The sequence below is a fragment of the Macaca nemestrina genome, chromosome 11, assembly GCF_043159975.1.
Source record: "Macaca nemestrina isolate mMacNem1 chromosome 11, mMacNem.hap1, whole genome shotgun sequence".
NCBI lineage: Eukaryota > Metazoa > Chordata > Mammalia > Primates > Cercopithecidae > Macaca > Macaca nemestrina.
The window spans coordinates 129393083-129420329 of record NC_092135.1 but is presented as its reverse complement, the minus strand read 5'-3'; the positions used below and the strand labels follow the sequence as shown (position 1 = coordinate 129420329).

The 27247-nt window shown below is 44.3% G+C and overlaps 1 protein-coding gene across 25 annotated transcripts in view; it reads right to left on the bottom strand.

Annotated features, from left to right (window-relative positions):
- Positions 1–27247, bottom strand: part of LOC105473938 (armadillo repeat containing 9) — a 183919-nt gene that overhangs the window by 65226 nt on the left and 91446 nt on the right. For all 25 annotated transcript variants that reach the window (XR_003016277.2, XR_011610113.1, XR_982588.2 and 22 more), the window contains 2 exons: positions 21883–21973; positions 16730–16785 (listed from right to left, as the gene is read on the bottom strand). Coding sequence is in view for 18 of the 25 variants with exons in the window: in XM_071073523.1 (XP_070929624.1) it covers positions 16730–16785; positions 21883–21973 (147 nt within the window). In the remaining 7 variants the exon portion in view is untranslated. The remainder of the gene's footprint in view (positions 1–16729; positions 16786–21882; positions 21974–27247) is intronic.

The following is a 27247-nucleotide window of genomic DNA, read 5'->3' as shown; positions in this document are numbered from 1 at the left end:
GGCTTTGCCACTCTTCTCATGCAGGGAAGGGTCTATTTTTCTAACCCCTTGAGTCTGGGCTGGCCTGGTGACTTTGACAGTAGGATGTAGCAGAACTGAGGCCCTGAGAATTCTGTAGTCTCAGCCTCAAGAGGACTGGAAACTTCTAACTTCAACCTCTTGGAACTCAGAGATGCCCAGTTCCAACTCACTGGAGGAGTGAAGTCACGTGGTGGAGAACTGAGGCACTGCACTGCCAGCCTGCACCAACTGCCACACTACCTTGTACCTTCTGGCCCAGCTGACATCCAGCCAAATGCAGCCACATGAGTAAGTCCAGGTGAAACCGGCAGAGGACCTGCCCAGCCAACCCACAGAATTGGGAGGAAAATATTTTTGTTTTTTAAGCTGCTAAGATTTGGGGTAGTTTTTTGGGGGTGAGCGTTTGCTCACCCCATAACATTGATCAAATGAGCCAGACACATGAGTATATCATACTGAATAACTCCATTTATACAAATTTCAAGAAGAGGGCAAGAACTTGAGGGGTTGGTGGTGTCTGAATTACATAAGTATATGCACTTTGTGAAAATTCTCCAGGCTGGGATTGGGTGAATCTGCCTTCTTACATTCCTCTGAAAGGATTCTCTGCAGAAAGCAACCATCAGAACCCGTGCACGATGTTCTTTTTTTTTTTTTTTTTTTTGAGACAGAGTCTTACTTTGTCGCCCAGGTTAGAGCGTAGTGGCACGATCTCCGCTCACTGCAACCTCCACCTCCCGGATTCAAGCAATTCTCATGCCTCAGCCTCCCGAGTAGCTGGGATTACAGGCGCCCGCCACCACACCTGGCTAATTTTAGTATTTTTAGTAGAGATAGGGTTCCACCTTGTTGGCCAGACTGGTCTCAGACTCTTGACCTCAAGTGATCCGCCTGCCTTATCCTCCCAAAGCGCTGGGATTATAGGCGTGAGCCACTGCGCCCAGCAGAACCCCTGCACAATGTTCTATATGGGCCACGTGCTCAGTCAGCAAATACTTACCCCACCACTGGTATGTGCCAAGTGCTGTGCCAGTGGGGAGCCTCTGGAGAACCACACTGATATGGCCCTGTCTCAGCAGCACTTACAATTCACTAACACAGAATAAAAGGCAGTGTGAATAGCAGCAAGAGAAAAAAAAAAATGAATCCACCAGGAAAGAGATATGAAAATAAATGCCAGAAAGTAGCACACAGCCAGCTGCAAAGTGAGCTGCATAGCAAATTCTCTGCAGTGTCCCTCCCCACACAGCAACATTGACTTTCACTATGCTTCTGTCTTTTTCTATTTCTATTTTTATTTTTTTGAGACACAGTCTCGCTCTGTCACCCAGGCTGGGGCGCGGTGGCACAATTTCAGCTCTCTGCAGCCTCAACCTCCTGGGCTCAAGCGATCTTCCCATCTCAGCCTCCCGAGTAGCTGGGACTACAGTTATGCACCAGCACACTCGGCTAATTTTTAAATTTTCTGTAGAGATGAGGTCTCACTATGTTGCCCAGGCTGGTCTCAAACTATAGGACTCAAGTGATCCTCCCACCTCAGGCTTGCAAAGTGCTGGGATTATAAGAAGGAGCCACTGTGCCTGGCCTGCTTTTCTGTCATTCTATTTTAAGTGAACTTACTCTGCTTTTCCCCTTAAAGATTTGACTGCCCCTAGCAGCAGATCACAGCTTCACTTTTTGTTTTCTTTTGAGATGGAGTTTCACTCTTGTTGCCCAGCCTGGAGTGCAATGGTGCGATCTCGGCTCACTGCAACCTCCGTTCCCCTACTCCCAGGTTCAAGCGATTCTCCTGCCTCAGCCTCCAAAGTAGCTGGGATTACAAGCATGCACCACCACGCCTCGCTAATTTTTGTATTTTTAGTAGAGATGGGGTTTCTCCATGTTGGTCAGGCTGGTCGCGAACTCCCAACCTCAGGTGATCTGCCCACCTCGGTCTCCCAAAGTGCTGGGATTACAGGCGTAAGCCATTGCACCTGGCCCATAGCTTAACTTTAATACACCATGCCTAGCAAATGCTTAATGAATGACTATCAGTTATGTATCCTAGTCATTCCGCTAAACCGAGTATGGTGCATTGCTCATTTGCTCACTATTAATAGAAAATTGCTTCTATTTCTATGTTTTCTATAACAGACATGCTCCATATTTTATATAACATGGATGGCACACAGAATTTAGATATAAAATGGCTCAGTTTGAGTAAACAGACTCTGGGCTCTTAAAACCAAGCAGTGATGCAAACCAAGAACCTTGGTCAGGATAGCATAAGACTGAAATAATTAGCTGGCTTTTCCCACTTGCTAAGGTTCAGCAAGACATCCATGCACTAGATGCTTCGAATTCTGAAGTTGGAAGGAATAGCAGGCCATACACATTTTTTCTCCAGTCATATCTCTAGACCCAGACACTAAATGTTTCATCTTTGAATACCAAGTGATAGTGATTTCATCAAATGGATAGAAATATATTAAAGATTGTAAAATGAAATAATGCAGAATACATTTATCAAATAATGCAAAACTAGAAATATGCTTCACTACATAACATGTACTATTATTCCAAAATTCTGTGGTAACAGGAAAAACTCATACATTGCTTTGGTAAAATTTTTAAAAAATCAGATAAGAGAGAAAACCTTTTCTATACCTGTTTCCAAGGCAACCGATGTTGGACAAATAGGGTTTATAAATGCCTAGGAATCATGAGGTGTCTACAAGCCCTCACCTTGTTTTGAGCCATCGGATGTCTATTTCCATAGAAACCAGAGTGGAAATGAGGGCAGCAGCCATGAGTCAGCCTGCTGGGTGGTGCATCCCAGCCAGGGTCTGAGAGCACAGGAGCCGTGTTGCAGAAATAAACGAATTTAGAAGCTGAAAAGGTACCAGAAAAAAGCAAAAGCCTTAATTGGGAAACACTGGTTTCTTTATTGACTTGGTTAAATAATGGAAAGGTCCGGCAAGTAACACAGACATAAGACAGACGCTTCTTTACTTATTAGGTAACAGGGATTAGAAGCGTAGCCTGCACCACGCCCAGCAAGCTGGCCACGATGGGTGACCCATCAGAGGTGACTGATTCATGGAGAGCAGCTAGCCTCTGGCTCTCTGGACATGCACCCGGAAGCAGCTTCAAGTGGGTCCACAATCTCACAGGTCACGTATGAAGGTGGCCGACGAGAAAGGAGGCCCCAAACCTTCAACAGTATGTCTCTGCGTATGGAATGCAAAGTCACCTGGAGGAAGGCTGGTCGGGAACTGTCTGGTTCTATGCCCCATCGTTTTCTGTTCTAGCCACATCATCTTGTTGTGCCTCCTGACACGTACAAAATCTAGTTTCACCCTACGCGTGTTCTGCTCCCACCCCCAGCCTGCGTTCCCCATTTTGTTAATGGCGTCGCCATCCTCCCAGCTACCTAGGGTCCAAAGTTACCAGCCTTCAGTTGCTCACGTCACGCCCTGTGATTTCCCAACTCCTGCAGGTCCCACCTCCAGGAGCACCCTCTGCCATCGGCCAAGCTCAGCCCCACTCCCGCTGCAGCCTGCAGGCTCTCACGCCAGCCTGGGTTTAAATCTCTGTCCCACCAGCTACTGCCTTGGGACCCTCGACAAGTTTCTGAACCTCTCTGAACTTTGGTTTTCTTATTCATAAAATGAGGCTAAGAATAGCACCCAGCTGGCAGAAGGGTGAGGGGAATACACGGGAGAAAGTCAGGGAAGCTCTTCGCCCATGCCTGTACACGGAAGCACTCAGAAAATACTGGCTGTATCATCACACTAAGCTCTTCGGGTCCCCAGTGAACTTGAACACTGACACCAGAGTAGTCTTCTGAAGGCATGGCTCTGCTCACATCTCTTGGGCTCACAAATCTTCAGTGAGTGTCCATTCTTTACTGTCTGGCTCCAATTCACCCTTCCAGCTTTGTCTCCCACCCTTGCCCTTCACACTCCCTGAGCTGTGGCCAAAGTGAACCCCCTTGGTTAGCATCGGGCTGGTGCCTTGGCTCCTGCGGCTCCTCAGCTGGCATGTCCCACCTGCGCTGCAACTTCAATCTGGAACCTACGCTTGAACACCTCTCTTATTTGCTAAGGTTCTTCCTTTAGTTTTTAACAAAAGTTCCTTTTGAAAGACTCCAGCCTTTGTCAGTCGGGCTGATTAACAAGGGGAGCAATGTCAACGTTATGGCCAGATGCCTGGTGGCAGTCAACTGTCCCTGCTCTGGAACCCAGGTGACAGCAACGATGGGATGAAGGAAGTGGGAAAACCAAGAAGGGGGGTTTGGGGCCATGTGGGTGACAGCAATGATGGGATGAAGGAAGTAGGAAAACCAAGAAGGGGGGTTTGGGGCCATGTAAGGTCCCTGGAACTCCTTCAGGCCCAGAGCCCGTTTCTGAGAGGAGAGGGAGATGAGACTAGAATGTTCGGTGCAACCAGTCAGTGGAGGCCTCATGTTTTAGCCATGTCTTCCATTCCCTCTATGCTGGTGTTTTGATATTTGGAGCCTGCCTGGCCCTGGAGGGACTGCCCCTTCCAGAACTAGTCAGCTCTTAGGAATATTAAAACATTTGCCCCTAGGTGTGCTTTCCAAATACAAATCAACCAATCCAGAGCTCACACCCAACCATCTCCTTTACTGGGTTCTCACACACCTGGCCACTATCCACCTGCCCTAATCACCACAGGGCTAGGTGCCAGACAAGTAGGGAAAGCCCCTTTGCTCGAGAGCCCACTGAAATTCATCCAAACGAAACAATCCTCAGCATGCTTATGCCACCTTGCCTATACTTTCCCCCTCTCTCGGCCTCTTGCCCCACCCCAGTGCTTCCTTGAGTGGCGCCCTGTGGCGTGGCATGCCCCTGCCTCTGGGGCACTGTGAGCAGCCAACTGTCTTTTCCATGGAGCAGAGCTGTTCCCAGGCAAAATCGAGATGGAGAGGGGAAAACACCAGAGCAAGGGAAAGGAAAACCAGGGGCACCTTGAGGTTTGTACTGGAGCCCTCTGGAGAGGCACTCTCAGAGGAACTCGATGCTCCAGCCCTGAGCACCCTCCTTGGGCGAGACACCCTGGAGCTCCACATCTGCGCTAAGGCCACCTGAAGCTCTGGTCAAGAAGGGAAGGAAGAATAAGATTATAAAACTCTTGCTTTGTGTTAAGCTTCACTGTCACTTCCCCTGTTGTTCAACACTCACTGCCCAGTTCCGTTGTGTGGATTACAAATCCTGTGTCGTTTTTTATTGTCTCCTTGCCTCAGTTCTTTTTTTTTTTAATCCTTGCCTGAGTTCTTAGTCCTCACTTGGAAGATCTTGTTACTCTTGATGAGTTGGACAATTTGCTTGTTTCTATCTTGTTTAGCCCATCTTCTCGGATTTAACTTCTTGCTCTCAAGATGTACACAAGTTCCATGACCCTGTCCAGCTAGTTCTGACTGCACTTTGTTGGATCTGTCATGTCGTGTTTCATTACAATCCCATTATAGCACTAATGTGACCAACAGCCACATTTTTCTATTTCTTGTCTTAAATTCGAAGAAAAGTATTAATTTGGCCATTGTACTGTTCTAACTCTACCAATTAGCTTCTTCAAATGATTCATATTTGAATTTATTCACATTGGATTATTCTCCAAATGATTCTGGATATTAAAAAAAGGTGGCAATGACTCAAGTCTTTATGTATCAGGTATTTAAATTAGATTTGAAGCACAGTATAAAAAGGCCTCAAAACAATGGAGACATACTATGCTCATAGAATAAAACACTTAAATTGATTTATAGATTTAATGTAGTCCCAATCAAAATCCCAACTAGTGGCAAGAAGGAGGGAAGTAATAAGCGACGGAAAGTTCTCTGACTCATGGAAGGGAGGAATCTATTCCAAAGAAGCTGGATGAAACTGCAAATAAAGAATAAATATAATGAAAGCTATCTTTCCCTCAGTTTTATAGATGTCAATAATTTACCTTATTGTAACTTATGTAACAGAATATATTTGACTATGTCAGTTAAGTTGGAGTGTAAATGTCAGTTAAGTTGGAGTGCAGTTTTCAGACCAATCATTCAGAGTTTAATGAAAAAGAATTTGACTATTTAAACAAAATGAGTTTGTTTAAATATTGATGAGTGATGAGTTTATTTAAATCGTGATGAGTTCTTCAAAAGTGAGAAATTGAACATTTGTTTTTTATCACTTTTCAAACTAGAAATTAAAAAGCCACTGCAGCTGTATGATGAGTAGACAGGAACCCTCTCTACTATTTTTTTTTCTGTAAATCTAAAATTATTCTTCCCCAATCACCCAAAATTTTAAACACAGCCAGTAAAGAACCTTGCAGCACAGGTAAGTTATACTGCCTTCGCTAGAGAAACACACACAACAGCCTTGTACAGTTGCCACTGTTGAATGCCTGCTGGATGGAAAGTTAGTAAAAGAAATCGCAGTAGTGTCACTTTCTAATGAAACAATAGCCTGTTGAATTAAAGATTAAGCTGCAAACGTGAATGCTAAGTTAATATCTCATCTGCAGAACTACACCTGGATTCGTTATTTTGCTTGTAATCTTCCAGTATCAAGAGTCACTAATCACAAAGATCTTTTATGTAAATACTTGGCAACGAAGCACAAGTAACACTGGCTGAAATATTTAAAGTGTTGGATGCTTTATTGACTTTCATGGTTTATCCTGGAACAAATGCACTGACATTTGCACTCATGATACAAAAGCAATGATGGGTAAAACCACTGGTGCCTTAGCACAAACCAAGGCAGTGATCTCAAACTCTAGTAGCAGTCACCGTATTTCACCACAGATAGATAAGATGATTCATGACAGGTAGAGTTTCATTTAAGGCTGTCCTTGATGAAGTGGTAGGAATTAATTTTATTAACTCTCAACCCTTACGGCCCATCTTTTGGAATGTACAGGCCGATAAAGCAGTTCCACTATACTAAAGCAGGATGGTTATCTTCAGGAAAGGGACTGTGAGATTAAGTTGCAAGCCACTTTTTTCAAGGAACACCATTTTCATTTGAAAGAGTAACTGACAGACAGACTATGGTTATTTAGACTTAAGTATATGGCAAATGTTTTCTCAAAAATTAATGAAGTGAGCCTGTCACTTTAAGGAAAACAACTGATAGTATTAGTTAGCAATAATACGATTTAAACTTTCAAGAAAAAATGAGAATTTTGAGAAACCTATATCTGCCATTGTGAGCTCAGTAGCTTCCCAATACCTAAAGGCTTTTCTGATGCTATTGGTGTTGATATTAACTAATACACAATGTCTGATGTTGTATAATAAAATGTATCAACATTTGGGGCTGGGCGCAGTGGCTCAAACCTGTAATCCCAGCACTTTGGGAAGATGAGGTGGGTGGATCACCTGAGGTCAGGAGTTCAAGACCAGCCTGGCCAATATAGTGAAGCCCTGTCTCTACTAAAAATACAAAAAATTAGCCAGGCATGGTGGCACATGCCTGTAATCCCAGCTACTTGGGAGGCTGAGGCAAAAGAATCACTTGAACCCAGGAGGTGGAGGTTGCAGTGAACTGAGAGATTGCACCATTGCACTCCAGCCTGGGTGAGAGAGCAAGACTCCGTCTCAAACAAATAAACAAACAAACAAAAAATTTGGAAAAACTGTAAAACTTGGTAAGCCAATATTTTCCAAATGATCAATCAATTATAATACAAAATCCTGCATGGGTAAAAGAGCTATTGAAAATGTCAAACAGGCAGGATGTCCGTAGAAATTGGGAAGTACGAAAAGCAATATAATAATAATTATTATATTTATATGATTATTATATTATTATTATTATTTTGAAACAGAGTCTTTCTCTGTTGCCAGGCTGGGAGTGCAGTAGTGTGATCTTGGCTCATTGCAACCTCTGCCTTCTAGGTTCAAGCAAGTCTCCTGCCTCTGCCTCCTGAGTAGCTGGGACTACAGGCGTGTGCCACCACACCCAGCTAACTTTTCTATTTTTAGTAGAGATGGGGTTTCACCATGTTGGCCAGGATGGTCTTGATCTCTTGACCTGGTGATCCGTCCACCTTGGCCTCCCAAAGTGCTGGGATTACAGGCGTGAGCCACCATGCCTGGCCATAATTATTTTTCTGAGACACAGTCTCACTTTGTTGCCCAGTCTGGAGTGCAGTGGCGCAATCTCGGTTCACTGCATCCTCCACTTCCCAGGTTCAAGCAATTATCATGCCTCAGTCTCTAAGTAGTTGGGATTACAAGCGTGCACCACCACACCTGGCTAATTTTTGTATTTTAGTAGAGATGGGGGTTTCATCATGTTGGCCAGGCTGGTCTTGAACTCCTGGCATCAGGTGATCTACCGGCCTTGGCCTCCCAAAATGCTGGGATTACAGGCGTGAGCAACCGCACTCGGCCTGAAAGTCAATATAATTAAATACACCATATCAATAGTATGAAAGGGAAAAAAACAAAGAATGATCATCTCATATGATGAAGAAAAAGCATTTAACAAAACCCAACACTCAGCAAACCAGGAACAGAGGGAAACTTTCTGAATCTTACAATGAGATCTATGAAAAAATCCCAGCTAATATCGTACCAGATGGAGAAAGACTGAAAACGTCCACTGTAAGATCAGGAACAAGCAAAAGATGCCTACTCTCTCCACTTCTAGTCAGCATTGTACTAGAGGCTCTAGCCAGGGCAATTAGGCAAGGCAAGAAAATAAAAGATAGCTAGATGGAAAAGGAAGTAAAATGATCTCTATTCACAGATGACACAGTCTTGTTATACAAGGAATCCTAAGCAATCCACACCAAAACAAAACAAAACAAAACAAAACAAAAAAACCCAAACAAATCCAAAACCCACAACAAACAAAAAACTCTTTGAGCTAATAAATTCAGTAAGGTTGTAGGATACAAGATCAATATTCTAAAATCAATTGTATTTCTATACATTAGCACATCTGATTGTTACGGAACAATCAGAAAATCAAATTAACAAAATGCAAAATAGATCAATAGATTTTAATTAACAAGATAAAAATGATTTTATTTATTTATTTATTTATTTAAGATGGAGTCTCACTCCGTCACCCAGGTTGGAATGCAGTGGTGTGATCTTGGCTCACTGCAATGTCTGCATCCTGGGTTCAAGCGATTCTCCTGCCTCAGCCTCCAGAGTAGCTGAGATTACAGGCACACACCATGACACCCAGCTAATTTTTGCATTTTTAGTAGAGATGGGGTTTCACCGTGTTGGCCAGTCTGGTCTCAAATGCCTGACCTCAGGTGATCCGCCCACCTGGGGCTCCCAAAGTGCTGAGATTACAGGCGTGAGCCATGGCACCCAGCCAATAAAAATGATTTTTTAAATTGGTTTATAATTCCACATTGCAACTAACTTTTAATAAACTATTACCTGTCTGATTTTAAAGTAATACTGAGCAAAAATATCTATCTGAAAAGGCTTTAAAAATACTTCACCCCTTTCCAACTACGCAGGTGTGTGAGGCTAGATTTTCTTTATGTCCTTCAATCAAAACAACATATGACAACAGATAGAGTCCAGATCAAACTGTGTTTTTCTGATCCAGACATTAAAGAGATTGGAAAAAAAAAACAAACCAAAAACCCACAATGTTACTCTTTTTAAAATTTTGTTTTGAAAAATAATTCTTTTTCATAAGAATACTTATTAATATTAATGTGATAGATTTATTATTGCCATTTTAAGTTATTTAATATTTTAAAATTTAACATTTTATCAGATTAAAGTTCTCATTTAGAAAATTTTGATAGACAAAATACTCATAAACTCTTCAGAATCCTCAGTAATTTTTAAGAATGTAAATGGATCCTGAAACCAAAAATTTGAGAATGGTTACTTCAAACCTTATATAAACATGTATGTTTTTCTTTCCTATGTATAACATATTTAATAACTAAAACTTTATTTTATTTTATTTTATTTTATTTTTTGAGACGGAGTCGCACTCTGTCGCACAGGCTGGAGTGCAGTGGCCGGATCTCGGCTCACTGCAAGCTCCGCCTTCTGGGTTCACGCCATTCTCCTGCCTCAGCCTCCCGAGTAGCTGGGACTACAGGCGCCCGCCACATCACTCGGCTAGTTTTTTTTTTTTGTATTTTTTAGTAGAGAAGGGGTTTCACCATGTTAGCCAGGATGGTCTCGATCTCCTGATCTTGTGATCTGCCCGTCTCGGCCTCCCAAAGTGCTGGGATTACAGGCTTGAGCCACCGCGCCCGGCCTAATAACTAAAACTTAAATGAAAAAATTAAAATCTTAAAAGAAAACCTAGGAGACTACATGTAAAATTTAGGGTTAGGGAAGAACTTAACCAGGACAGGAAACCCAGGAGCTATAAAAGAAAAGCCAACATATGTAACTTTTTTTTTTTTTTTTTTTGAGATGGAGTCTCGCTCTGCCCAGGCTAGAGTGCAGTGGCATGATGTTGGCTCACTGCAACCTCCACCTCCTGGGTTCAAACCATTCTTGTGCCTCAGACTCCTGAGTAGCTGGGATTACAGGTGCGTACCACCATGCCCAGATGATTTTTGTATTTTTAGTAGAGACAAGGTTTCACCATGTTGGCCAGGGTGGTCTTGAACTCCTGGCCTCAGGTGAGGTGCCCACTTCAGCCTCTCAAATTGCTGGGATTCAGGCATGAGCCACCACACCCTGCCTCAATCTTTAACTTAAAAAAATGTTTCCAAAAGATTTGTGGCCAAAGGGATTAGAAAAATATATCTTTAAAACATTTGTAATGATGGTGTAAAGGGTTTGGAAAGAAGCACAGCTGAAAAAAACAAAAAGGATATGAAATTGGAAATGTACAACGTAGCAAATTCAAATCCAGATTGGCAAAAAATTTAAAAAAAAAATAGAGTAACAGCACCTATTGCTAGTGGAGATGGAGGGAAGTGGCTCCTTCATGCTCTCCTAGTGAAATCTGAATTATTAACAGCCTTTGAAAAGAGCAATCTGGAAAAATCTATTACAAAAAAAATACATTTTGATCCAGCAGCAAAAGCCCATATAAATAAAAGCTCTGGTAAATAAGGATATATATATATTTTTTTAGACGGAGTCTCGCTCTGTCACCCAGGCTGGAGTGCGGTGGCCGGATCTCAGCTCACTGCAAGCTCCGCCTCCCGGGTTCACGCCATTCTCCTGCCTCAGCCTCCCGAGTAGCTGGGACTACAGGCGCCCGTCACCTCGCCCGGCTAGTTTTTTGTATTTTTTAGTAGAGACGGGGTTTCACCGTATTAGCCAGGATGGTCTCGATCTCCTGACCTCGTGATCCGCCCGTCTCGGCCTCCCAAAGTGCTGGGATTACAGGCTTGAGCCACCACGCCCGGCCTAAATAAGGATATTTTTACAAAGATTTTAACTACAGCATTGTTTGAAGTAATAAAAATCTAGAAAATTATACATTCATAGCATTAAAAAGTATCAACTTGCTACACTGCCTAACTCAGAAGGACTTTCAAGAAACATTAACAAGAGAAAAAGGTGTAGAAGTATGTGTGTTCCTATCTCTATGTTATCTCATTTTGAAAAACAAATACTGACGAAAGTATATACGGATCTGTGTATAGTACACACCTCCGTGTACTCTGCCTGTGCATCTTTTAAGTACGAAACCACGTGCACATACTACATCATTAACATGGGTTTCTTGGGGGGGTTTGATGTGAGTGCAGTGGAGGGGCAAAGGATAACGCTTATGCTTGTGCTGTCTCCCCTAAAGAATGCCACCCTTGCTGACCACACCCTTCCCTTCCTCAACCAATCTCACTTCCTCTTCACCCCAGGCCAGCCATCTCCCAGTATTCCCGGAGTACTTGGAATTTCTGCAGCACTTCCTGTGTCTATCACCTTTATGAACCTATAATCCGTATTTATTTTCTGTTACTTGCTGTTTTGCATTCATGTATACCTCACAAGAAGGCAATATAGGGCAGTGGTTAGGAACATGGACAACTGAGTTAGACCACCTGGATTTGAATCCCAGCCCCGTAAGTTACTTATTAGCTGTGTGAACTTGGCAAGTGACCTATTTCCTCTCTGTCTCCTCATCTGTGAAAAGTGAATAAAATAGCACCTACGACAGGGCTGCTGAGAAGAGGAGATGACTGAACACCCATAAGGTGCCTAGAACAGTGCCTGGCGCCCGGCAATGCCAGCAGGCGGGAGCTGCTGTTGTCAGAATCACTGTGATCTTCCCTATCTAGGCTGGAAACTCTTGGAGGTATTTCAAACCACAGATACTCTTTTAGATTTCTTTTGCATCCCCTCCCCATTAGTTCCTACAATAGTGTTATTTCGAGGCCCTCAAATATTTGTTGAGTAAATATATGAGCAACTCTTAGATTTGAGCACTTTGTATAGAAGGAAATTGCTGAGCATATGATTGTCACTTACATGGCAACCAGCAAGTAAATGTCCATGGCTGACCTCACCTGGCACTTAAACCTGTTTTGTCAAGAGAGGAGAATATTTGTCTTAAAAATCAGTCTTCTAGAATAGCACAGAAAGGCCTTGCATTTCTACTTAACGAAGCCATACAAGGAAACTGGCTGTGATATATAGTAAGGAAACCTGAGTCACTGGGGGTGAGAACAATGGAACCAGGCTCCTAAGCTTAGTGATTTACCATCAGCCCTTTTGTAACATACTACGTCTGTTTCATATAAAATAAATGCATTAGGTAACACATTTCTCCAAAGTGCTAAATGAGATGCATTTGAAGCCTTAAATAACAGCTGTCATTGTCCATTCCCTGGGGTGTACTGTCCAAGCTGATCTAATGATGGTTTTGTTTCTCTGGAGGTTTAAATGGGTCTGGGGCCTTGTGGGCCAAGAAAGTATAAGTGGTTTAGAAAACAATGAAAACGGCCGGGCACGGTGGCTCAAGCCTGTAATCCCAGCACTTTGGGAGGCCGAGACAGGCAGATCACGAGGTCAGGAGATCGGGACCATCCTGGCTAACACGGTGAAACCCCGTCTCTACTAAAAATACAAAAAACTAGCCGGGCGAGGTGGCGGGCGCCTGTAGTCCCAGCTACTCGGGAGACTGAGGCAGGAGAATGGCGTAAGCCTGGGAGGCGGAGCTTGCAGTGAGCTGAGATCCGGCCACTGCACTCCAGCCTGGGCGGCAGAGCGAGACTCCGTCTCAAAAAAAAAAAAAAAAAAAAAAGAAAACAATGAAAACACCCATCTTTTCGATGCCATCCTGCAGACTCTTCCTGCCTTGAATGTTCAAGCTCTCCCTCTTGGCTGGAGCTATCCCATCAGCATTTTAACATGCTCAGGTTTCTCTCATCTTAAAACAAACAAAAATGCACCCCTCAGCCACTATTGCTCTTCTGTGCACAGCCCAATTGCGGGAGGAGCAGTATACACTTTTTAAGCCATTTTCTCACTTCCCACCTGCTCCTCAATCCATTCATTCCGCTTTTGCTCCATCAACCCACAAAAATGCACAGCAACTGACTTCCACGCCACTAAACCCCATGTCCTGTTCTCACTTCTCTCTCGAGGAGCCTCAGAGCCTCTCTGCATTTCTCATCCGAACTTCCTTATTCCTATTCCCAGCTTGCAGTTTATAACGTCAGCAAAGAGGGCGTAACTGTCCACGCCTTTCTGCTACATAGGCACACATATAATCCATAGCCATGTGCATTTATACATTTGCCTCTTCCGAAATTATTGGTCAAATTACTTTATGATTTCCTTTTTTTATTTGACAATATATCCTAGACAGTCTATAAATCAGAACATGCATTTCTAGCTCTACCTTTATTATTTTTTTATTTTAGTATATAAATGTATGTATATTCAGACATAACTTTGTTAGGTTAGCACGTTAGATCAAGTCATTACAAATTACAGAGAAAAACTAGACTTTGCATCGGGGGTTCTCTTGAGAGTTTCCAGTGGGGCAGGGATAGTAGTGGTGGAAATTGTGAGTGCACAGATTTCAGCTCAATATGATTTAGAGTGAGCATAATTTACCCTGGTCTCAGGCCCCATCCCACTAGAGCCACAATTTTTTTTTTTTTGAGATGGGGTCTTACTTTGTTGCCCTGGCTGGAGTGCACTGGCAGGATCTTAGCTCACTGCAGCCTCCGCCTCCCAGGTTCAAGTGATTCTCATGCCTCAGCTTCCCCAGTAGCTGGGATTATAGGCGCACGCCACCATGTAACCAGCTAATTTTTGTATTTTTAGTAGAGATGGGGTTTCACCATGTTGGCCCGGCTGGTCTCTAACTCCTGGCCTCAAGTGATCTGCCCACCTCGGCCTCCCAAAGTGCTGGGATTGCAGGTGTGAGCCACTTTGCCTGGCCCCATTAGAACCATTTTATCTTTAGAGTCGCTAAGCAGCTAACTGAAAAGAGTGGTTTCATTTTCTGTGTTTTGGGTCTAAATATTAAATGAAAGAGCATTTACATTGCTAAGCAAGATAAGGTATGACTGCAACACCTTGCAAATAATTTTGCTGTCTCCTTCAGAGCTGTCACCTTGGGAAGTGATAACCACATTCCAACAACAGTGTTACTTCTCAAAGGATTCTTGGAAATTTTCTTTTAGCCTAAGATCTGTCACTCTCTTTCTTCCCTCCAACTTTGAAAGATAGTTATAAACGTAATGCTTGCCGCGGGTGAAAGCTGAGTAAAATCCAAGCAAGCCCGCTGTGCCCGGACTGCCCCTGCTGACACTGGCGAGGCGCAGTGAGGCCTACCCGGGAGAAGGAGCCCCCCATCTGCTGCCATCTGGTTCATCACAGAGTCCCATTTGGCCCAAATGACAGATCTTTTCCTTATAATTTTCCAACTAAGCCTCTTATAGGAATCTTCTGAAAATTCTAGTTATCACAAGTATTTTCAAACATCAACCTCTTAAAAGAGTAGCAAAAGTCCAGAAGATTACAAGACTTCTGTGTTTGTTCATTTATAGTAGACAATTGCTTTCAGAAGGAAATTTCCAAAAGTTGAGTTCTCATCATTAACTAGAACAGTTGAACAAAATGAATTTTCCCTTATAAGATAAAAACAGGATTCATAGCAAAAACAAAGCAAAACGAAAAACCAAAGCAAACCGGAAAACCCAAAGGGATGATACAAGAAGGAAAAAAAACAGATCTCGAGAGGAACTTCTGGACACAATGAAAAAAAGTTGTTAAAAACAAATAATTAAACGTTAATTTAAACTATCATTTAGAATGATATTGAAGGGCCAGGCACAAAGGAGGTGTGACTCATTATAATCTAAAGAAGGCTGCCTGAGTCCAGGAACTGCCTAGGGGCTGGCAAACAATGGCCCAAGTGTCAGGTGCCTGCTTTCGTATGCCCGCCAGCTAAGAATGATTTTTGTGTTTTAAAATATTTGAAAAAAGATTTAATGACGTAAAAAAAATTGTATGAAATTCAAATTTTCAGTGTCCATAGTTTTACAGGAACACAGCCACGTTTGGCCACTTATGTACTGCTGACAGCCACTGCGTTACAGCAGCAGAACTGAGTGGCTGGAACAGAGACTGTGTAGCCTGCAAGCCCTAAAATAGCTCCTATCTTTTCCTTTACAGAAAGCGTCTGCCGACTTCTGTTCCAAACCCAATTTTACCACCATCAACTCTTTGTGTGAGCTCAAGCTGGTGTTTTCCCTCTGGCTCCACCTATGTAAACAAAGGGGCCTGGAGAAGATGATAGGGGCCAGGACCCCTATCTGGAGGTCAAGCTCTGCACCGCGGGACACGGCAGGAAAAGCCAGCAGGAGCACGTGCCCGCTGATGCCACCTGCAGCCCATGAAGAAAACGGCAGGCACAGAGGCCGCCTGCTGAGGAAGCATCTCCCAGCAGATCTCAGCACATCCTCTCTAGCGGGGGCTCTTAAATACCTCTTTCCCAACTGATGCCATCAGTGATCAAAAACCTGGCTTTTACACATTTCAGAAACTGACAGGCCATGACTCCAAACAAAACACATCGTCTGACATCCACTTTTTCAGTGAATGCTTCCCGCGAATGAAGGCAGGCAGATCAAGTATGACCAGAGGGGACAACAGGTCTTTTCCTTCTGGGTCTCTGAAGGAAAACCATGTAAAATCTTGTCATCTGAAAATCCAACTACAGTCCCCGAGTCACCATTCTTTACGTCATTTCAGAGACTCACATACATTAACTTCTAAACCTTCATGCTCTAAAACACAAGCAAGTAGATTTTTCACAGCTGAGGAAACACAAATCAAAAGAATGCAAATAACAGAGAAAACTGGTCAGTTCCGTTAGCTCTGAACTAAACCCAGGACCTCTCAAGCCAGAGACTCTCGCCAGGCACCGACGCGCCCAGCACTCCCACCGCTGAGGAAGACAGGCCAAGGCTCGTGCCCCTTCAGAGCAAAAGCTCACACAGAAGAATGGTCATTGTTCAGCTTCCCATGAAACCCGAAAGGCGGGCAATGCTGCGTCTCTGCTGTGAACCCAGGGAGTGTGGGAGTCTTCAAACATGGCCACTGGGCTCTCCACATGAGACCCCAAGTGAGACCTGAACCCCCACCCAGCAGAGCTTTAGCCAACCCCCAGAATTGTGAGAAACAGTGTCGCAGGAATGAAAAATCTCCATTTCTGGACTAACTTGTCAAGGCAGGAAAGAGAGAATAGTTTGGTAAGAGTTTTCTATGTGGTGTCAGGAACCTCCAACTTACTTCATCATCTTCATCTTCATCATCATCAGATTCAAGAACACCATCTGGTAGCTCTTCTATAAAGAAAAAAAGAATCAATGAGTAATGGATAAACAGTGGGAGCACCGGTCCCCGGAATCTGTCAGCCTCTGCAGAGACAGAAACATCTTTTTTTTTTTTTTTTTTTTGAGACGGAGTCTCGCTCTGTCGCCCAGGCTGGAGTGCAGTGGCCGGATCGCAGTGGCCGGATCTCAGCTCACTGCAAGCTCCGCCTCCCGGGTTTATGCCATTCTCCTGCCTCAGCCTCCCAAGTAGCTGGGACTACAGGCGCCCGCCACCTCGCCCGGCTAGTTTTTTTTTGTGTTTTTTTTTAGTAGAGACGGGGTTTCACCGCGTTAGTCAGGATGGTCTCGATCTCCTGACCTCGTGATCTGCCCATCTCGGCCTCCCAAAGTGCTGGGATTACAGGCATGAGCCACCGCGCCCGGCCGGCGACATAAACATCTTAATGAGAATGAGGTTACATTAAAGTCATCATACTCCTAATCATCCTAATCACAACCATTTCAGTCACTGTCTGATACCATCCTAAGCAATTTTAAAGAGTAAATCTCTCCATTTTTACCAGAACAGTTATAGTAGCATGGGAAAAATTAAAAGCCAGCATATAATTTTAGAGGAATTTAAGGGAACGAAAGTATATAAATATTTATATCTAGGCATCATGCTAGATCCTGCCACACCCGTTATTTCACTTAATCCTTACAAATATTTTGTTGACTATTATCCCCCATTTTACAGAGAGACACAGAGAGGACAGAGGCTCCTTGGTCTCACTTCCAGTAAGTGGCAGACAGTTGAGATTCAAACCGAATCTACTTCTAAACTCCATGATTTTTCCATGGGCAGTATGGGTGGTGGTCACGGCAGGTAGGGTTCCTGAAGGCTCTGTGGTCCATTGCTAGGTCTTTTTAAGAGTTTACAAAAGAGCAGTAAGTTGGTAGCACAATGGAGTTACAGAACAAAGAGCCCCTGCTTCCTCCTCTGTAGAATAAGGATCGTATCAGTCACTTCTCAGGGGTCAGGAGGACTGCACAATACACCACAAGGGAAGCGCCTGGCCTAGGGCCAGATACGAAGCAGGCTCTACAGAGGTGCTGGTACTTTCTCCTCCACGAAGTCTTCCCTGATCCCCTTGCTCAGCAGCCATCTCTTCCTCCCCTGAACACACTCAGCGTTTTATCTAGAACTCCTGACAATTCACGCCACTGCTGGAAGATTGCTGCTTACTAATGAGTGAATGCCTGCTGACTTGTCTCTCACCCACTGCACTGGACTGTGAGTCCCTGGGGACAGAGCAGCTGACTTACTCCTCCCTCTATCCCTACTACATCTTTCTTATTATCACTTGTTTCTTGAACAAATGACATGAAGGTAAAGAAAGGCTGAAAGAAGAAAGGAAGTCAAATGGGAAGTAGGAGAAAAGAAGGAACCAAAGGCCATACTTGAGGAGAGCACCCAGCTTGTAAAGGTGGCAGGCAGGATGCACCCACATTTGATCAAACATCAAACCATTCCCAGGAAGGAAGATATAGAAACCCATGTTCTCAACCTAGCGCTCATTCTAAAGGGAAGGACTCCACTGACTTCACCGGACCAAGGCCAGCGGGACACCAAAATGTGCCCCTGCTCACTGAGGCTTGCAGGCCCCACGGGTCGTAGCATTGTTGTGGAATGCCATTTAGTCTAGAAAGCGACTTTCCAGGCATGAAGACGTGATGCCACTCTGCTTTCTGCTGAAGTTTAATGACTAACTTCCCTATCCACGAACAGCATACGCCATTCCACTTTCAGGAAGTGCTGCTGCACTCATCAGTTATAAACCGCTCATTTTCGAAAACAGAAATGCCTTTTTTAAGACTCTTGGCTATTTTGTAAGGCCACAGATAGCCCAGCCAGGCTTCTCTTTCTCTGCCTCCCCCTGCCCAGCTCCCCTTCTCCTGACCCCATAACCTCTTGGCCTGCTGGCTCAGACTCATCCCACTACCCAGAATAATGCTGTCCTGAGAAGTGAAGTGCCTTACAGACCTCAGCACCTCTCTGGGACGACTGTCTCCCATCCTGTTCCCTGAGTTGGTGCACACTCCACGAGGTGCCCACACTCTGATAACTAACGTGCATGGGGCTAGAATGGCATCATTCCTTTCCCGGGGGCTCTGCCTTGCTCCTGCCCAGTGACATGGCTGGTGCCTCTGTTTTCTCTCTGGCGCTGGTTCCCCTCACTGAGGGCTGGCATTGTGGTCCAGGCCCAAGCCTGGGGACAAATCTCCCTGCTGTTGCTGTTGGCAGCTCACCCTGCGTTGTCAATGTCACCAGCTGGAATTTTCCTTTAGGCTTTGCCAGAATAGTCCTTCCCCACCTGTGGGGTTAGGTCACTAAAATATACTTGAATTTTAATACTTGAAGACCTTAAAACTTTACTGGAAAAATTGTGCTAGAAGACTGAGATTGGACTTGGACGTGTGAAAACCCACAGAGATGTTTTCAAGTTTATTAAAATAGAACAAGGAAACCAATACTCTAAATAAAGATGGTGGCAATGCCATTTCACACATCTTAAGAACTGGTACACTAGCAACAATTTGCACTCTGCTATTGATTTCCACTTGAGGATGAAGACAGGCTGGAGGCTCTCCTCCTGGGTTTCACTTTGATTTGATGCTGGTGATGGATGTCGCGAGGTAGTTGTGTGTCTGGTCTTCCACCTGAATGTTTAATCACTATCAAATTTTGTTTCAAAGTGGCGGGCTCCTGCTGCTGTCCTATGGATACAGAATAACTTAGGTGCTTGAGATAGAAAGAGAAATACTTTAGGCCCTCTTTATTTAAACAATAACTTACTGAACTAAATAGGTATTTCCCAAGCCTTCCAGAACACCCAGGGTTATAAAGCTTTAGCTCTGCCCAAGACAATTTCTTCCAGAGACATCCCTTACAAAAGTATAAACTGTCCCCTTATCCCACTCTAGCAGACTGGTCCAAGGGCCAGGCTTATGAAAGAGAAAAATGATGCTTCTTGGGTCAGAGAGTAAAAGGGGCCTACCTCCTGCTTCTTGGCTGCCAGGAAGGAGGGAAGACAAGGAGACAGATGTATCTCAGTGGACTAAAACACACAGGTGGCCTTGAAGAAGATTCTCAGCCTGAATGCACAGAACTCCTGGCCTGGGAGGGCTGGGCACAGCTGATGACTATGGCACGGATGTGCAACAATCCTCCGCCCCTACCCTGTGGCCTACCCAGACAAGGCGGGAGAGCAACCTCAGGCAGGACTGAGGTTCAGGTTTTATTTTATTCTTTTTCAATATGCCAGAATGAGGGTTGAGAGTCAGAAATAAAGTTACTGCAGAAAATAAAGTTCTAATTTTTGCCCACCTGAATTTGGGATGAATTATAGCTGTTCCATAAAACCCAAAGAAGAGATATTTAATGCAAATGCGCACCCAGCCTTAAAAGGACAAAGGTTTCAAAGCTCCCTGGCTGCTCTCCTCAGCTGCCTCCTTTTCATCGGGAGCCCCTTGGACATCCTCGTTTCTGCGACCCAGGCAGTGATGCTCCGCCTTGGCTGCACATGGGACCCCCACTGGGAGCTTGAAATCCCCTCCCTGAGAGGTTCTGATTTAATTTATGTGGGGTACTGTCTTAAAATATTTAAACATCCCCCCCGGTGACCACCCTGTACAGCCAGACCGAACCCCGAGCTAGAACAAAGGCCACCTGGGGGCTTCTGGCCTTGGCCGAGCAGCTGACTCGAGACTCACTCTTCACTTTCTGCTCGCGTGCGGAAGGGATTCATGCATGTGACTTGCAGTGATGTGGACTGATGGGTGTCAGGGAAGGGCATGAAGAGAGACTCGGTGACAAACCTGGCCCTGGGTTCCAGCAGTGCTTGGCACCTCTGGCAGGAGAACGATGTCAGGAGTCTGCAGAAAGAGCCAAAGAACTTTCCCCACGACCTCTGCCCCATCCCAGGCTTCCTGGCCTTCCTCTCTCCTGCTGACTATGGGATGTGGGTTGTTACGGTAATGGAGGAGCCTGGATAGAAAGAGGATCATATTGCCTCCTTCCACACTGCAGTTGGCAGCATCAGTGTTTCCGGAGTGAATGAATACAAGTGGGAAAATGATGAAGTTTCCTACAGTAGCATTTGCTTTCATTATCGGACCCCTGGACCCTGGGGAAGCCACCTTAATAGTGAGTCAGGATTTAGGAGGGGAAAGGGAGAGGCCACATAAAGAGAACTTACAAGGTTAGGGAAGGGTTTCTGTAATTGCTTTTAAGGTTTTTTTTGTTGACTATATGCCTAGAGTATGATAAGAGATTGTTAATCTTTGGACAATCTGGCCTTGACTACCTGGCTGAACCTTTTTTTTTTTTTTTTTGAGATGGAGTTTCGCTCTGTTGCCCAGGCTGGAGTGCAATGGCACGATCTCGGCTCACTACAACCTCCACCTCCCAGGTTCGAGCGATTCTCCTGCCTCAGCCTCCTGAGTAGCTGGGACTACAGGCATGCGCCACCACACCCGGCTAATTTTGTATTTTTAGTAAAGATGGGGTTTCACCACATTGGTAAGGCTGGTCTTGAATTCCGGGCCTCAGATGATCTTCCTGCCTCGGCCTCTCAAAGTGCTGGGATTACAGGTGTGAGCCACCGCGCCTGGCCTACCTGGCTGAACTTTTGTCTATGGGTTCACTTGGGTCTCCCCACCTCCCTAAAGGCCTTTTTTTTTTTTTTTTTTTTTTTTTTGAGAAGGAGTCTCGCTCTGTCACCCAGGCTGGAGTGCAGTGGTGCAATCTCAACTCACTGTAACTTCTGCCTCCTGGGTTCAAGCAATTCTCCTGTTTCAGCCTCCTGAGTAGCTGGGACTACAGGCAAAGTCACCACACCTGGCTAATTTTTGTATTTTTAGTAGAGACGGGGTTTCACCATGTTGGCCAGGCTGGTCTCGAACTCCTGACCTCATGATCTGCCCACCTCGGCTTCCCAAAGTACTGGATTACAAGCATGAGCCACCGTGCCCGGCCTCCTAAAGGCCTCTTGAATGAAATGCCATGTGTCTTTCTGGCAAATGTGAACAATGCAAAAGACAGATCAAAGATTCTTGCATCAAACTGACCGGAATCAAGCTGCTTGATGATGAATTCTATCTGGCGGATCATTTCAGCGTTGCCTTCTTTGATGAAGCAGCGTAGGATGTCTTCCATTCCCTAGAAGTATTGGCGAGAGTAACAGTTAACATTTCAGTGTTTTGGGGGAAACTACGTTTCAATGAGGTCATCTCATCTAATCCAAAAAATAGTATTTTGGGGAGAGGAAGAGGATATCTTGGGTGGGGGATGGAGAAGAGGAGAGAGCTATCTTTATGAGATAGATACAAAAATTCAGCTCTCCCAGCAGGGCAGGGCCAAGGCAGTCATTGGTTGGTAACTATCTCTTTGGCAAGACAAACCTGGCCAGGTGTCCAACTGGTCCCACAAGGGCAGAAGGAAAAATCCTTGGCTTATATTAAACATTCTTTTTGTCCTTTTTATAATTCATAGTGAAATAATTTTCTTCTTATTGACTCTCTGGCTGAATTATAACACATTTACAAAAAAAACCCAAAAACCAAAAAACAAAAAATCTATTGTAAAATTTTACTGTACAATATTGCCTTAAGTTTTGGCAATATGTTGGTCTGGGGCTCGGTTTTTTCCTATGTTTTCCCTAAATTTATAAACTGTCTTCTGGATTTTAGGGCCAAATATGATCGTTGAGAAGTGAAACCATATGCTTAGAGAAGTAAATGAACAAATAGAACCTCTCTTTAAACAGATTTCATTCTTTTTCTATTAAAAGAATTATAAAGTCACTACACTATACATTGTTTATAATAATAACCTGACACCAGAATTCTCAATACTAGCTAAAAGAATTCCAGGGAAAAGTAGGGATGAGATATTGACTTAAGCACATTGTCTAATTCCTCTCCCTCCTCTTCCCTGGCAGGATTTGAACGAGTCTGTACAGCTTGAGCTTATGAGGCCTCTAACCGCTGTGAGGGGAAAGTGCTTCTAGTAATGACCTCAAAACAGAGGAAGTGGAGTCCAGAAGTACTGCCAGAGAAATGAATCTAGTGGCATGTGAGCTCCTGATCAAACTGTGCCTGAACATTTTCCTGGACTTTTCAGTTACATGAGTCAATAAGTTCCCTTTTTATGTAGGCCAGTTTGGAATCAATAGCTCTAACTGAATCAAAGAAATGCCAAGTGCAGCTTTGAACTTGCTGAGTTCTTATCATCCAAAGCAGAGCATTACCTTCTAGAAAAGTTAAATCAGTATTGTAATTGCAATTAGTTCCCTCATGAATTTAATGTGTGACCTCACTCAAATCACTTAACTTCATCTAGCCTGTTTCTTCGACTATAAAAATGAGGATAACAATTTGAGTTGACTTGAAATTTTTAAAAGACAAAGTATATAACTGGGTGTTGGTATGCAGATATACACATTTGTCAAGATGCGCTAAACTCCCCCATGTAAGGCCTGTGCTTTTCACTGTTTGTAAATTACACCTGAAGAAATAGCCTCTAGTCCAATGGCTGGCACAGAGTGGATGCTTGATAAATGGTCAAGATTGTGCGTGCTGTGTCCAGTAGGGGTTCGTGGCTCAGGAGAGAGATCTGGGAGCTGAAGCAAAGGGAAGAAACAAGGTTCCCCAGTGATGGCAGTGAGAGAAGAGCAGAGGGTGAGGATAGAACCTTAGGGAACAGTCACACTGAGCTGGGAGGCAGAGATGGGTAAGCTCACAGAGGCGGAGGGGACAGTCTGGAAGGAAGAACTCTGGAAAGCTGTCCGTGAGCTGAGGGACCAGCAGTGCCCAGGCTCCTGTAGGACCATTTGGACATCTGGCCAGGCTTGTCGTACCAGAGAGACAGTTACCAACCAATGACTGCCTTGGCCCTGCACTGCTGGAAGAGCTGAACTGTATATCTCACAAACGTGTCTCTCCCCTCTTCTCCATCCCCCACTCAGTATCAGGACCACAGGAAGGAGACAGTTATCAAGCAAAAGCAGTGTGATAAGCCCCTTGTAAAAATTTTTACTTATTTATTTATTTTTTGAGATGGAGTCTTGCTCTACTACCCAGGCTGGAGGGCAGTGACATGATCTCGGGTCACAGCAACCTCCAACTCCAGGGTTCAAGTTACTCTCCTGACTTAGCCTCCCAAGTAGCTGGGACTACAAGCATGTACCACCATGCCTGGTTAATTTTTGTGTTTTTAGTAGAGACGGGGGTCTCGCCATATTGGCCAGGCTGGTCTCGAACTCCTGACCTCAGGTGATCTGCCCACCTTGGCCTCCCAAAGTGCTGGATTACAGGTGTGAGCTACCATGTCTGGTGATAAGCCCTTAAAGTGGCAAAGATCAGAAGTGCCACTGGCTATCTCAGGAACGTCAATGTCTGAGCGTTTTTACCAGTGGAGCGAGGCCAATCATTCACTCAGGGTCTATCTTTTCTTATCAGACGTTACTTCTGCAAGATTATCTGCTCATTATTTGGTTATATATTTAAAGATCTTTGTTTGTTTGTTTTTGAGACAGACAGGATCTCACTTTGTTGCCCAGGCTGGAGTGTAGTGGTGTGATGACAACTCATAGCCTCAACCTCCCTGGCTCAAGCGATCCTCCCACCTTGGCTTCTGGAGTAGCTGGGACTACAGGTGTGCACCACCATGCCTGGCTAATTTTTAAAAAATTATCGGTAAGACAGAGAATGCCCAGGCTGGTCTCAAAACTCCTGGCCTCAAGTGATCCTCCCGCCTTGGCCTCTCAAAGTGCTGGGATTACAGGCATGAGCCACCATGCCCAACCAGACCTTTTTATTCTCATTTACTCTCTTTCATGTATCTCTAGCGTAGTTATTACTTGGGGGCCGTGGGGGGGAACTCCTCTGTAATGAAGAATTGAAGCTGTCTTGTTTTTAGAGACAGAGTCTCACTATGTTACCCCGGCTGGAATGCAGTGCCACAATCTCAGCTCACTGCAATCTCCGCCTCCCAGGTTCAAGTAATCTTGTGCTTCAGTCTCCCAAGTAGCTGGGATTACAGGTGTACACCACCACGCCTGGCTAATTTTTAAAAAATTATTGGTAAGACAAGGAATGCCCAGGTTGGTCTCAAAACTCCTGCCCTCAAGTGATCCTCCTGTCTTGGCCTCTCAAAGTGCTGGGATTACAGGCATGAGCCACCATGCCCAACCAGACCTTTTCATTCTTATTTACTCTCTTTCATGTATCTCTAGCATAGTTATCACTTGTGGGGTTGCGGGGGGAACTCTGCAATGAAGAATTGAAGATTTTTTTGGTTTGTTTTAGAGACAGAGTCTCACTATGTTACCCAGGTTGGAGTGCAGTGCCACAATCCCAGCTCACTGCAACCTCCGCCTCCCAGGTTCAAGTAATTCCTGTGCCTCAGCCTCCCAAGTAGCTGGGATTACAGGTGTGCACCACCATGCCTAGCTAATTTTTGTATTTTTAGTAGAGATGGGTTTTCTCCATGTTGGCCAGTCTGGTCTTCAAGACCGGTTCAACTCGTGACTTCAAGTGATCCACATGCCTCAGCCTCCGAAAGTGCTGGGATTATAGGCATGGGCCACTGCACCTGGTCTGAAGCTTTCTTAATAGCAAATTCTCCAGTGAGAAATATCTTTTTTTTTTTTTTTTGGAGACAGGGTTTTACTCTGTTGTCCAGGCTAGAGCGTAGTGATGTGATCACAGCTCACTGCTGCCTCAACCTCCTACACTCAACTGATTCTCCTGCCTCAGCCTCCCAAGTAGCTGGGACTACAGGCACGTGCCACCACACCTGGCTAATTTTTGCATTTTTTGTGGAGATGGGGTTTCACCATGTCACCCAGGCTGGTCTTGAACTCCTGGGCTCAAGCAGTCTTCCTACCTCAGCCTCCTAAAGTGGTGGGATTACAGGTGTGAGTTGTATGCCCAGTCAAAATATCACATATTTTTTAAAAATCACATACATTAGGTAATATTTAATCTAAGTTATAGAAAGAAGTCATAACCGCATCTCATCCTAAAAGTAATAACTTCTCATTTAAGATAATTTAGGTCAAGTAACAACACCCAGGTAGACCGAAGGATAACAAAAGGTCCTAATGAATCATCCAGATGCGTAAAAATGGTTACACAAGCAGTATGCAAAAAGTAAATAAGGAACTCCTGCTCCTGGCAGCTAGCTATGATTAAAGACCGCCATAAAGATAATCCTACAGAAGCCTGTATTTGTGTGTATAGTGTTTAAGAAAACAATTTGTCATGTGCAGACGTCTGACTAGGTGAAAGTCCCAAGCCTGGAGTGACACTGCGGCACAGGTGCAGAGGGCTCTGGAGTCAAACCGTGGTTAGCAGCCCCTCGCTGGCCGTGTGGCCCCGGGCAGAGGATTTCACCTTTAAGCCTTGATGTTTTCAGCAGCAAAAGGGGCACCAATACAGTCCCTCCTTCAGGGCACCTTTGAGGGATTAAATGAGAGAAAGCATCTCTTCCAGAGACTGACAACACACTCAACACTACATAGAACAACTAACTTCGAACTCACTTCTACTTTTACTCAACTGAACTCTAGCACATTCTATCGTTCCAGCTTCACAGTCTAATCCTCTATCACTAAAGGTCTTCAAGGGAAATTTTCCCTTGAGAAATTCAAATATCTATTTCAGGTAGATATAAATATTTTCCTCTAGTTATGAAAGTGATACAAGTTCTGTATAGAAAACTTGCAAACAACATACAAGAAAGAATAAAAATTACTCACAGGCCCCCACCCAGAGATAATTGGGAACATTTTGAAGTATTTCCTTCCTTTTATGTGCATTGTTTTACATAACTCAGAACATATTGATATTATGTTATTTATTTAACTTTATGATTATTTTCATGTTTGATAAAAACCTTATAAACCACATTTTCATAGCTATAATAATAATAGCAGCTAACATCTCTCAGTGCTTACTGTGTGCTAGGCACTATTCTAAATACTTTATATTATGAGCTCCTTTAATGCTTACAATTCTATGAGTTTAGTACTGCAACAATCCTCATCTTACAGATGGAAAAACGATCACACTGAGAGCTTCCAACTAGGAAGTGGCAGAACATGATTCAAAGCCAGGCTCAGGCTCAGGAGTACCCACTCTCAACCACTCCACCTTCTGGCCTCTTTTCTTGGTCACTCCCTCATGTTAGGTCTTGTCATTGTTTCCTGTCTTCCACTATGATCAATAAAGCTGGAATGATCATTCTGATACATACATCTTTGCTCATGTCTTGTGTGGAGCTTCAGAAGTAGAATTATGGGGACAAGAATATGAAAAATTCCTACATTAATTTTGAAAGGCCCATACTTAGGTCAGGCGTGGTGGCTCATGTCTGTAATTTCAGCACTTTGGGAGGCTGAGGCAGGAGAATCACTTGAGCCCAGGAGTT